The sequence below is a fragment of the Schistocerca americana genome, chromosome 1 (assembly GCF_021461395.2).
Source record: "Schistocerca americana isolate TAMUIC-IGC-003095 chromosome 1, iqSchAmer2.1, whole genome shotgun sequence".
NCBI lineage: Eukaryota > Metazoa > Arthropoda > Insecta > Orthoptera > Acrididae > Schistocerca > Schistocerca americana.
In genome coordinates this window covers 477353284-477367230 of record NC_060119.1, presented here as the reverse complement: position 1 = coordinate 477367230, position 13947 = coordinate 477353284, and the positions used below count along the sequence as shown (strand labels likewise).

The 13947-nt window shown below is 41.1% G+C and overlaps 1 protein-coding gene across 1 annotated transcript in view; it reads right to left on the bottom strand.

Annotated features, from left to right (window-relative positions):
- LOC124564982 (ionotropic receptor 93a) overlaps positions 1–13947 on the bottom strand; it is a 308796-nt gene that overhangs the window by 135896 nt on the left and 158953 nt on the right. Inside the window, exon 7 of the mRNA XM_047131014.1 lies at positions 1757–1960. Coding sequence (XP_046986970.1) covers positions 1757–1960 — 204 coding nt within the window. The remainder of the gene's footprint in view (positions 1–1756; positions 1961–13947) is intronic.

Here is a 13947-nt window from a genome sequence, read left to right as displayed (position 1 = left end):
GGAGCGGCATAGTGGACAAACACAAGGTGTGATGGTTTGGGGTGTCATTGGTTATAACAACCGATCTCACCCCATATGTATTGCGGGCACTTTGAACAGCAACCAGTACCTAACGCAGGTTGTCGAGCCTGATGTACTCACCCTGCTTCAGGCATCTGCACAGGCCACAGGTTGGTTGGGTTCGGGGAAGGAGACCAGACAGCGTGGTCATCGGTCTCATCGGATTAGGGAAGGATGGGGAAGGAAGTCGGCCGTGCCCTTTCAGAGGAACCATCCCGGCATTTGCCTGGAGTGATTTAGGGAAATCACGGAAAACCTAAATCAGGATGGCCGGACGCGGGATTGAACCGTCGTCCTCCCGAATGCGAGTCCACAGGCCACATTTCAACAGGACAATGCCTGGTCACATATTGTAAGGAGTGAACAGGCCTTCTTTGAAGAGTGACCAGGTACCATTGCTTCCCCAGCCTGCATGTTTGCCAGATGTGTCGCCCACTGAACATGTCTGGTATATGGTTGGTCGGCACCTGGTGTGTCACGGTCCTCCAGTAACTGGCGTCACTGATTTGTGGGTTTGGATGCAAACTGCATTGAGGAAAATCCCTCAGGAACATATTCAGAACCTTACTGATTCAATGCCATGGTGTGTAGCAGCTCTAATTGCAGCTTGTGGTGGCCACACAACATACTGAATAGTAGGGCTCAAAGGACATGTACAGATTTGAAAAGGCAATCATTTGTTACTTGTTGTGTACCTAACCTGTGGTATTAAATTAATTTAATTCATGCGTTTCCTTCCTGGCATTGCAATTTCCACAAACGGTAGTGTATATCACCTGAAAGCAATTTTTTTATGATGAAACAGATTTTAAAAAGATATGTAATAGGTATTCACCTAGCTTTAATATTAGGGATGTACAATTATTGTAAATATAGTTTTATTCATTGAAGTTAAGCCTTAATGTAATATATAGTTTTTATTTTGCCAGAAATATATGCTGGAGTGAAATACTATATTGAACAAATTTTCGGTGTATGAATGTACTTATCTTCAGGAGACAAAATGAGCTACACTGCTGACAGATGCATAAAAAATGTTGGGTAAAATTAAAAAGGAAGGGTAGGTTGCTTAGACCCCAGGATGAACCTGAGGATACACAGAGAACTTTGGAATGAGGACTGACAAAGATTATAAAGTTTTTTCTCTACCTTATCCAAACTAAAAGTTGGTCTCTCTCATCCTGGGGACTCAGTGACCTCTCCTTCCCTTTTAAGCTTACCAAACATATTCTTGTCCCCTTCACAACAAAGGAAGTACTAGTTCTGAAAACTGTATAGAGTGACTCTTTTACTTTTATATGCATCTGTCAGCAGTACTATACATTTTGCTTCCTGATGGTAAGTACGGGTCAGTAGTTTGGTCAGATAATTTATTAGCTTTCTAGATTTAATTTTCTTTTGATCTAATTAACATGTATGAAAGTGTATAGCATTCTCAACACTTACACCTGAGTTGTCAGAGTAAATATATAAATTATGATCCTGAAATAGGGGCCCAAATGACTGATGTATGTATAAGAAATACAAGATGTTAAATGGCAACATGATTTTTAAGAAATACAGACAGTTCTGAGAGTTTGGATGGAAAGGAAAAAAAATGAATTGACCCAACAAAAAACTGTCAAATAATTAGATCTGCAGTAAATGGTACTGAAACTGAACTTTGCTGTCTTTAAACAATATCTTTAAAACTTACATGAAATGAGAGCACTTGCAAGTTACGACCACAAAATTTGTGAGCACTGTGTGGAAACAAATTGTTTGTTAATTGTGTCCCCAGATGAGTAGTCCATATACCTATTTCTGGAAGTGAGCTAACAGCACCTACTCCCCAAGTTTCTGCTGCAAAGATTGTCCATCTTCTACATGCATCACATTTTCCTTTAACATCTAGCTGTTCCTGTAAAGTGAGAAAGACTGTTAAGTCAATACAGTTAGAAATGAGAATCTATACCTCATCTGATACATATGTTCTTTGCCGTTAATGTCCATACATGTTCTTTATTCTCATTCATATGCATGTGCCTTCACAAATGTATGGGAATGAAATTTTTTGGTACATATTACATTACAAACACTGTTGATTTTTCTTTCCATTTCTAAGCAAAAATTTGCAAAATGAATACCTGGCCACTGTCAGGTTTTCCAGCTAGTATTAAATAAATAAATCCTGAAAAATTGCATTCAAGTGTCGACACCTTTAGACAACAATCAAGTACTTACACACAATATGAGCCCCAAGACAAACAAAGAGAGAAAAGCCATGAGAACTATTCCCTCAAGAGAAACTATAGGCAGCTTGATGTACATGCAGCTGAGAACCAGATATGACCTGGCTTATGCAATTGCAGTAGTAAGTTGCTTTAAAAATGGTCCAGGCATGCCTCACTGGCAAACAAAAGGGTCATGCGACACTTAAAAGAGACTAAGGACTTGAAGCTGCAGTTTTCTAGGGAAGAGAACCAAATGTCAAAGAATATAGTGATACACACTTGGCAGTAGACAAACAGGACAGGAAATCAGTCTCTGGTTTTCTGTTTAAATCACAAAGAGCTGTTATTTACTGGACCAGCAAGAAACAACCCATAGTGGCTTTTTCAACTCCTGAAGCTGATTGTAAATGCCCTGGCCTCAACTTGTTAAGAGGAACTCTGTCTACAGAGGTCAAAAACTGAAATCTCAACATGCTCTGAAAATGATCCCATAAAGGAGGAGGAGGATATTAGTGTTTAACGTCCCGTCGACAACGAGGTCATTAGAGACGGAGCGCAAGCTCGGGTGAGGGAAGGATGGGGAAGGAAATCGGCCGTGCCCTTTCAAAGGAACCATCCTGGCATTTGCCTGAAGCTATTTAGGGAAATCACAGAAAACCTAAATCGGGATGGCCGGAGACGGGATTGAACCATCGTCCTCCCGAATGCGAGTCCAGTGTGCTAACCACTGCGCCACCTCGCTCGGTCCCATAAAGCTTTATAGTATAACAAAAGTGTAGTTGACTTATCCCAAACAAGTGGCTACTGTGGAGGAACAAAAGTTATTTCTTTAGGGAAAAAGTAGACTCAGCTCAAGCTATACTGGAACAAATCCCACCGGAGCAGATGTTTTCTGATATGCTAAATCGCTCACTTGCAAGAAAAGGGTTCCTCAAATAATTAAGGAATGTGGACCGATTGTTCCAGGTTTTTTTTTTACCAAATGTTTTTTCTAGTGGGATTGTTAGAAATGAGAAACTTGCCGCTGCCAATATATATGCTCTTTGCCATTATTTCCATGTATGTCCTCTGTTCTTGTTCATATGCATATGTACTGAATATTATGAGTAAGCATTTGTACAATAAAATGTTTCTTGTATGTTACTTCAAACCATGCCTGAGAGACAATTTATGGATGATGGTACTCAAAGAATTTTGAATGAGGACTGACAAATATTCACTTCATTAAAGCAAAAACCAACAAACACCTTATCTTATATTGATTTGAGGAATTTAGCCATGAAATTAAGTGAGGTTAGAAATAACACATTCAATTAAATTTAAATATATTACTCAAAACAATAAAAAACTGTCCCAAGAAAGAATATAACCTGCAACATGTATTAAAAAAATTCAGTATACTGAATGAAACATGAAAAACTGAAATGTTCCACAAATAATCCCTCCACATTCATTTCTAAAATTGAAAAAATCATATTTATCTGATTATAAGACAAACCGTAATATAGGACCCCACCCCTCCTTTATTTTAAAAAGATCCTTAAAAAAAATTATTTTTAGCATATTCTCAATAATAAAAATTACAAAATGTTTTATTGATACACTGGTAACCTCTGTCTAAAATATCTATCCAAACTTTATGCCACTTATTATCTACATTTTGATAATACAAGAAGAAATAAAATAAACAAAAAGAAATGGTTTACATTAATTTTATATCTTAACTCCTATTTTTGCTTACTATCTGTGGTGTCACTATATGTAATTGTCATCACTATCATCATCAGTGAATCAGTATCTGGGATGATAGCTTTAACTAACCACCAGAAATGAAAAAAGAGTGTAGAAATACTTCTACACACAAGCAGAATGAAATTTATAATTTTGATTGTCACAAATACTATTTTTTTTTTTTTTTTTAATACGTCATATTTCCCAAGACGTATGTTATGGTGGGACCTAATCCACAGCTTAAATTGCTGCAAGTGGAACAAGCATCACCAAAATTTATAATCTTAGTTGCCACAAATATTTTGCTGTTTCTTATGAATATGTCGCAATTTCTAAGTTTACAGTTACACTGGTACTTGAGAAAACAACTGTTTTTCCAAATACAGAGCAGATTTTGCATCTATACTGATGTGAGAATATAACAATATCCTTACATCTCTTTCATTCACATGTATCATCTGCCCACTGTTCTCTTACTGGCCGCATAGGACCAGCAAGGTTATGGGATAATATGGGCTTGTTAGCAGAAACGAAAGAGGAGAAAGGTCATTTGAGTTCTAAAATAAATATCAGTTAGTAATTGCAAATACTATGTTCAAGAGTCACAAGAGGGGAAGGTATACTTGGAAATAACTGGGAGATATGGGAAGATTTCAGTTAGATTATATCATGATAAGGGAGAGACTCTGAAATCAGGTACTGAACTGTTAGGCCTGGAGCAGATATAGACTCAGATTACAAGATAGTAATGATGAAGAGTAGGCTGACGTTTAAGAGAATAGTCAGAATCTGGAGGTGTGAGTGGAAAAACAAGTTTAATCTTTCAACTTAAGTTCACATAAGGTCTGAATACAAACACTGTCAGATGGAATTATACACTGAGTGACTATCACAATCATACAACACTGTCACTTCAAGTCTGTATACATCTATAATTACAAGCACTGAGTCCAAACACTTCACAAGACTGCAGCCTGACTTTGTACCCTGTCCATGAAGGGGCATGCACGTTTTAACTAGTCTGGGTGCACAGGTGCACACAGACCACCAGTGAGCCCACGATGGTGTGTTTGGTCTGTAATCAGTAGATTGCTATTTTCCATATATACGTCAGCTGCCATTGCTGGGGTTACCATGGAAGAGGCTTATGGGTCACTGTGTGTGCGCTGTTAAGCGGCCGTGAACTGAATGCCATCTGATTCCTGGCCGTGAAACACTGTGAGCCACAGTGTGATCATTGATGATACTGGATACTGTACTCCTCCTCTCTCACCCTCCCCCCCCCCTCCCCTGTGCTGGTGTAGTGTGCATGGCCACGGCACCAATGGGGAGAGGGTCTGGGCTGGAGGCAGGGTGCTGTGGGCAGGCCAGGCATGGATTACACAGGCCTGTTCCCACTGCATGGGCCTCCAGGGAACTCGAAGGAAGACTCACAAGTGGCATGAGCCAGATGCCCACCCAGCTGAGGGGGCTTCTGCTGTGGCAGACGGGAGTCCAGGTCCATAGGCATCTCTGGAGATGATGTTGAGGATGAAGGCTTCAGCAAATGAGGCATAGGATGTGAAGGTGAGGCTGGCAACTGAACTGGCAGTGGTACCACCTGCAGAAACATCAGAAGAGGCACCAGCACCACCGAGAGCTGCAGCAGCAGGGATGGAGACGACAGCAGTGGTAGTAGCAGAGCCTGCATTGGGGATGGTGCACTCTCCAAGGCAGGGATGGCGGCAACGGCAATGGGCCCGATGCTGAAGACCTGCAGGTGGCATGACATTCATCGCTGGAAACCACCAGGAGAGGTGGTACCTGTCCATGCCTGCTCTGTAACCAAGGAGCCAGCAGAAGTGTTGGGAGTAGCACAAGGACATAGCTGATTTTGATGCCTGTGCTGATGGTGCTCCGTTCCCTCCTACGTGCAGAGCAGACAACAATCCCAGGTGCCCATGAATGACCCCTGTGAAAAACCCAAAAGTACACCTTATCATTGGGGGGGGGGGGGGGGGGAAGCATGGAGGATGGAGGAGATGCAGAGTGGTCTGGTGAGGTCATCATAGAGTGGGAGGAAAGGAACAGAAGCAGAGCATTTTCCTAGGGGTGGGATGGCCATAGCTTTGTCGTTTGAGCCTTGAAAGTTCACATAAATCTTTCTGCTTTCCTGTTGGAGTGTGGTGAAAAAGGTGCTGAGCAGAAATGAATGATCCCATTTGCCTTGCAAAAGGATGTAAATTGAGTGGAGGTGAATTGTGGGTGATCATCTGGTATAAGGATGGCAGGCAATCCTTCTGGGCAGAAAATGGTTGCCAAGGCTCAGATAATGCTGTCCGACATTGTGAAAGTCAGAGGGACCAGAAAAGGAAATTTGGAAAAGGCATACACAATGATAAGCCATTTCAAACGCCAAGATAGCCCAACAAAATCAATGTGAATCTGTTGTTAGGAGGCATCCAGTCAGGGCCAATCAAAAAACTGATGGGGAGGAGCAGGCAAGTTCTCAGCACAATCCTTGAAACTCTTGAACATGCATTCAGTACCCAACAATTTACAGTGCTGATCGGCCAACTGCTTTGTATAAACAATACCCCAGTGATCCTTGTGAAGCTAGCCCAACACACACTGCTGTAGAGATGCCAGCATTAGCACACAAATCTGCTCATTTGGTGTGTGTAAAATGACAACCCCTTGTCAGATAGAAAATGCATCACACTGGGAAAAACAACACCACAGTGACTCAGTAAAGGAACACATAAGCCTCTGGCCAGCTGGACTGGACAAACTGGCAGAGGAGCCAGAGGATAGCATCTTGTCCTGTGGCTGCAGCGAGCTGACAGTGGTCAGTAGGAATGAAGCCACCACAGTTTCCTCAATCTGGTCAATGTGAAAACACACCTCCTCTGAAGAATCAAATACTGCATCTGAAGCTACAGAGAGATGCAACAAGGTATTTGCAGTGGCGTGGTGGGCAGTGGGAAGACAGAGAATCTCATAATTATATTTCATCAAGATAAACACCCAACACTGAAGTTTTTGTGCCGTCAAGATGGGTACAGTGAAACAAAATGGTGAGGAGCTTGTGATCTGCCAGCAGACAGAATTTCCATCCATACAGGTAATGACAAAATTTGGAAATGTCGTAGATGATTGCCAAGGCCTCCTTTTCAAGTTGATTGCAGTTGACCTGAGCTTTGTTAAATAGTTTTGATGCAAACACAATTGGGCAGTCTGTGGTGTTGACTTTGTGGGACAGCACTGCCCCTATGCTGTAACAGTAGACATCCACCATGAGGATCACTGGTTTAGCAGGACCAAAGTGAACAAGGAATCTGTCGCTAAGCACAACTGTTTTTAAAGTGTGGAAAGTGTTCTCCTGCTCAGATGACCAGATTCAAGGAACATTCTTCTGCTGGAGTGCACATAAGGGTGCTGCAATCTGAACAGCATTAGGTATCAAGTGGAGATAATATGAGATTTGGCAAGAACAGCCCAAAGCACAGAGAGATTCTTTGGGAAAGAGAACTCCTGAATAGCCTCCAAGTGTCTGGCAGAAGGGCGAACACCCTGTATGTCAATAATGTGGCTGAGATATTTGATTTGAGTACTGAAAAACTCACATCAGTAAGAGTCTGGAAGAGGCACTCCAGGTTCCAGAGATGCTCCTCTGGAGTCCTGCCAGAAACGACAATGTCATCCAGATAATTGGTGCAAGAGGGTACTTTCAGTGTCGGTTGTTGCAGAAATTATTGGAAGATGGCCAGGTCAGAAGCACTGCCAAAGAGAAGACACTGATATTGGAACAGCCCAGTGTGAGTGTTGAAAATGAGGAAGGATTCTGTCTCATCATCCAACAGGAGTTTCAAGTAAGCATCCCAGAGATCGATCTTGGAAAAGAACACGCCTCCTTGTAATCTGTCCATTAGCTGCTCAGAGTGAGGGTGACAGTGGGAATCCATTACAGACTGTGCATTAATAGTGGATTTAAAGTCAGTACACAGGTTAAGGTGGCTGTTGGGTTTCCTGACAATGATGAGGGGGGGGGGGGGGGGGGGGGTTGCTCATTGACTAACAGAAATGGGTGTAATGACCGCCAAGTCCTGCATATGATGCAACTTCACTGCAATCATCTTCCTGAGCTTTAATGAACCTTGACTAGGCCACATCCTTCAAGATAATGTGAGTGAAAAAATCTTTACCCCTACCCAGAGGGTCCCCAAAAAGCTGGTTAAATTTGCCACAGAGCTTCAGGACACTGTTGCAAGAGTTCATCAGTGCCTCATTATATGAAATCTGAAAACCATAAATGTCAAAGTCGTTAAGGCAAATATCCTAGAACTGTCATAGGAGTGGAGCACTGTGGCCAGAACTGTCTTAAGAGGTAGATCGCTATTGCATTGGCAAAGAACAGGTTCCTAGGACGACAGTGCTATCTCCATTGTGTGCAATGAGGGCCTGTGTCAGAGCATGGAGAACTGAGCTCCTCAAATATACCTCCATTAATCAAAGTTACAGAAGCCCCAGTATCCAGTTGGAACTGTACAACCTGATTCCGGATGAGCAACTGAATGAACAAATTTTTTGGTTCCTCTTTAAGCAAGGAGGGACACTGGGAATGACTAACAACTGGAACCAATCCTGGTGCAGTGGAAACACTATAACAGGTTTGAACCAGAAATGACTCATCAGAAAGTGACTGGTGCAAGAACTCAGATTCATTGCCGCTGACCTAACTGACGTCCATTGCCTCCAAGCTGTAAATGGACATAGTGACAGAGTGCCCACACATTTTCTTGGAGCAAACTTCTTTAATGTGGGCAACCTTCTTGCATAACAAACATTTGACCTGATGAAAACTACAGCCTACCCTGTGATGAGAAATATAGCACTGAGGGCAGGACTGAAACTTGCCAGTGGTATGGCGTTGCTGCGGACATGATGTGGGTCATTTACAGTACCCAGCAGAAATGGAAGGCCTATGTGGAGAGGACTGAAGAGTGTCAAGGTCAGCAACCATGGGGAGCGACATCTACAACTCAGCGGAATAATTCTTATGCCTTGATTATACAAATGACATCCTCAGCAGAAGAGTCTGAGAGCTTGAAGACCTCCACACAAAGTCGGGAATCAGTAATATTTTGAACAATAGTGTTCTGTAAGATAAAGTGTCAACATATGACTTACCACAAGGATGGGCACATTTACACATGCAGGTCATACCACAGAACTTCATGAGCCATTGCCAGTATGATTGGGAAGTCAGCAATTTGTGCGAAAAAACTTACAATGAGCAGAGGTGACAAACATCTGAGAGTTGACATACTTATCAAGAGCATCAATGATGTCTGAGAAAGGAACTGATACTGGCTGAGTAAGAGGAAACAGCTGTATGCAGATATGCAAGGTATCAACACCAACCCAAGAGAAGAAAGAAGAGCATTGAACATCACCTAAAATGCTGTGGGCTGCAAAGTGTTGTTGAAACAGGTGCCATTTGTAACTGTCCCATTCTTCCATTGCAGCATCAAACTTGTGAAATGGCGGGGTCAATCTGTGTCAGCTGCCACTGTCATCAGCCTGGGTGATGCCCTGCTGCAGTAACTGCCAGTCATCCAACAGCAATGTGAACTTCACCATCAATTGAGAGAATTGCATCAATTTATACTTAAAAAAGGTCTTGGAGCAACACAGGTTCCTCAGTTTGGAGAGCTGTCATGGCGAAAGGGAGAGAAGAAACAAAGACAAAAACAAAGGAATAAATTGATGATGCCCAACACTGTACAGAACAAGAGGAGAAAAGAAATGCACAGAGACCCCCCTCATCAGAGGCATGAGACATTTGACCAGAAGCAAGGGAGTGCAAACACTGTCAGATGGAATTGTACACTAATTCCCTATCACAACCATACAACACTGTCACTTCAAGTCTGTGTATGTCTGTGGTTACAAGTGGTGAGTCCAAACACTTCATGAGACTGCACCCTGATTTTGCATCCCATCTGTGGTGGGGCATGCACTTTTAACTAGACTGAGTGCGCAGGAGTACACAGACCACTGATGAGCCAGCTGTGGTGTGGCATGGGCCCATAATTGCTAGGTTGCTATTTTCCATATGATTACCAGCTGGCATTGCTGGGATTACAGAGGATGTGGTTTTATGGATTGCTGCACCTGTGCTGTAGGTACAAGGAGGACAACTGTGAGGAACCATGAAGAACAGATGAAATGCTTCAGCTGAATTATGGAAGAAGGAAGTACAAAAATGTTCAGGGAAATTCAGGAATACAGAAATACAGGTCACTTATGAATAAAATAAATAGGGAGTGCAAGGAAGTTAAGGCAAAATGGCTCCATGAAAAAAGTGAAGAAATCGAAAAACAAATGATTATCAGAAGAATGGATTCAGTGTATAGGAAAGTCAAAACAATGGGAAGACTTGTCTGATGACATGATAGAAGAGGAAACAGGAGTGAACATGATAGAGGAGGAAACGGGAGTCATCAGGAAAAGATAGGGATTCCAGTATTAGAATCAGAATTTAAAAGAACTTTGGAAGATTTAAGGTCAAAACAGGCAGAAGGGGTAGAGAACATTCCATCAGAATTCTTAAAATCATTGGAGGGAGTGGCAACAAGACAACTATTCACAGTGTCCAGAATGTGTGAGACTGGTGATATGCCATCAGGCTTTGGAGAAAACATCATTCACACAGTTCCAAAGATAGCAAGAGCTGATAAGTATGAGAACTAACACACAATCAGCTTAACAGCTTATGCATCCAAGTTGCTGGCGATAATAATATACAGAAGAATGGAAAAGAAAATTGAGAATCTATTAGATGATGACCAGTGTAGCTTTGGGAAAGGTGAGAGGCAGTTCTGATGTTGTGGTTGATAACGGAAGCTAGACTGAAAAAAATCAAGACATGTTCATAGGATTTGTTGACTTGGAAAAAGCGTTCTACAATGTAAAAGATGTTCAAAATTCTTGGAAAACTAGGGGTAGGCTATAGGGAAAGGTGGGTAATATACAATATGTACAAGAACCAAGAGGGAACAATAAGACTGGAAGAACAAAAACAAAGTACTTAGATAAAAAAGGGAGTAAGACATGGATGCTGTCTTCCACCTCTACTGTTCAGTCTATACTTCAAAGAAGCAATGAGGAAAATAAAAGAAAGGTTCAAGAGATGGACCAAAATCCAGGATGAAAGGATATCAACTATAAGATCTGCTGAAGACATTGCTATCCTCAGGGAAAATGAAGAATGAATGCAGGATATACTAAATTTAACGAACAGTCTAATGAGTGTGGGGTCTGCTAATCCCCCATCGGGTGTCACCCCAGGTGGCGGATAGGGGAATGCTCTCTATATATAGGGGGTACCGGGGAAATAAAATACCCAGGGTGGACCAAAACAGGCAGGAGAGGCTCGCTCAGCCGCAGTGAAGGCAACCCTCCTACGGGTAGAGTACCCCAAAATCAAGACTCCTGGTCCTCCAGGTTGGGGGGTTGTGCAGAGGGCTACCAACCCACTCATGTAAAAATATGAAATGGTCAGGATACTCAACACTAGCCTCGGAAACAGGACAGGATTTACTGGAACAAAAACTGGCAAAGCTACAAGGAATTCTCTTTTGGATCATGGAATATTAGAAGCCTGTATCGTCCTGGAACTGCCCAAATACTACCAAACAAATTAAGAAAATATAGAGTGCAACTGGTAGCTCTCCAAGAAGTAAGATGGCAGGGAACAGGCTCACTGAAAATAGCAGACGGGACAATAATGTATGGAGCCTGTGGTCAGCGCCATGAATTTGGAACCGGTTTCTACATTCATAAATCAATAGAGGACTCAGTAAGGGAGTTCAAACATGCTAATAACCGTATATCATATATAACTATTCAGACGCAGTGGTTAGACATAACATTTCTAAATGTACACGCACCCACAGCAGATAAGGATGACAACACGAAGAAGAATTCTACAGCCAACTGGAACAAACCTACAACTTACTAAGTAGGCACAATGTGAAAATAGTGTTAGGAGATTTTAATGCCAAAGTAGGAAAGGAAGAAATCTACAAATCAACCATTGGCAATTTTAGCTTACATGAGGAAAGTTCAGATAATGGGGTTTGACTTATAAACTTTGCAATGTCAAATGATCTCATGATAAGCAGCACAAAATTTCAACATAAACGCATTCATTTAGGAACATGGATATCACCAGATGGAAAGGTAGTCAATCAGGTAGATCATGTAGCTATCCAGAAATGATTCCAAAACAGTATTAAAGATGTCAGAACCTTTAGGGGAGTGGATTGTGACACAGACCACATGTTAATCATATCAAAAATGAAAGTGAAACTCAAAAGGAAAGTAAATAGAAATAGAGAAGAAATTACAAGATATAACATAGGAAACCTGGCGAAAGTAGATATAAAAGAAAATTTTACAAAAGAAATTAAAAGCAATCTAACAAAACCGAGACTGACCAATGTAGAACCACAGCATGTTGAAAGCAGATGGAGACACCTGAAGGGCTGTCTTCAAGAAGCAGCTTCCAAAATCATAGGTGAAAGAAAACCACCTAATAAAATTTGATTTAGCACAAAGTGTCATGAAAAAGTGCTGGAAAGAAGAAATGTTAGGAATGCAAGGATTAAAGAAAGGGACAATATGACATTGAAGGAAAGATACTAAAAACTCCGCCAAGAAATTCAAAGAACCCTAAGACAAGAGAAAAGGGAATACTATAAAAATATGATCAGAGAAGCAGAGGATGACTTTCAACATCACAGGACAAGGCAGATGTATCAAAATATAAAAAAAATCATTTGGTAAATTCAATAAAAGGAAACAGTTTATAAAGGATCAGTATGGGAAAATATTGACCAACAAATGTGACATACAAAAAAATGCAAAGACCCACACTCTTACTTTAAATTGGAAGAACCTGATACAATTGATACAGCTGATACAGTTACTACCCCATCAGCAAATGAAATACAGCAAGCAATAAAGAAATTAAAGAATAACAAGGCTTGTGGTGAGGATAAGATATACACTGAGTTATTAAAGAATGGGGGCCTACAACTGGAATTAGAAATACAGGCATTAACAGAAACAATTTGGGAGACAGAAACCATTCCTGCAGATTGGAAAACTGCAATTGTGTGCCCCATATTTAAGAAGAATGATTCACTTGTTTGTGACAACTACAGAGGAATTGCCTTACTGGATGTCACCTACAGAATCTTATCGAGCTGCCTATTAAACAGGATGATACCAATAACAGAAGAACTGATTGGGGACTTACAATGTGGTTTCCGCAGAAACACATCCACATTAGATCACTTATTCACCCTAAGACAAGTAACTGAGAAGGTGTGAGAATTCATTGTAGATGTCCACATATTATTCGTAGATTTTAAAAAGGCCTATGATAGCATACACTGACAGACACTCCTAAATATGATGAAGGAATTTAAAATACCTTCAAAATTAATCAGATTAGTTAAAATGTGTATAGATGAAACTTTATGTCGCATAAAGACACCGGTAGGAGAAACTGAAGATTTTAAGGTGTACACTGGACTGAGACAAGGGGATGCCATTTCACCTGTTTTATTTAACCTTGTCCTAGAGAAGATCGACAGAGAATTTTCTAAGACCAGTCCACAAGGGATCCAGCTACAGGATGTGAACATTACAAGACTTGCCTATGCAGATGATGTAGCACTAATAAGTAGTTCCAAAAGAGAATTAATCAGAATGACACAAAATTACTACAAAATTACTGAGAAAACAGGATTACATGTTAATGAAGAAAAGACAGAATACCTGCCCATAAGTAAGAAAACCAGAAAAGATGACTCTGACTTTAGATGGATTCAATTTCAAGACTGTTGACCACTTCAAGTACCTAGGAAGTCTTCTTAGTAATAACAACAGA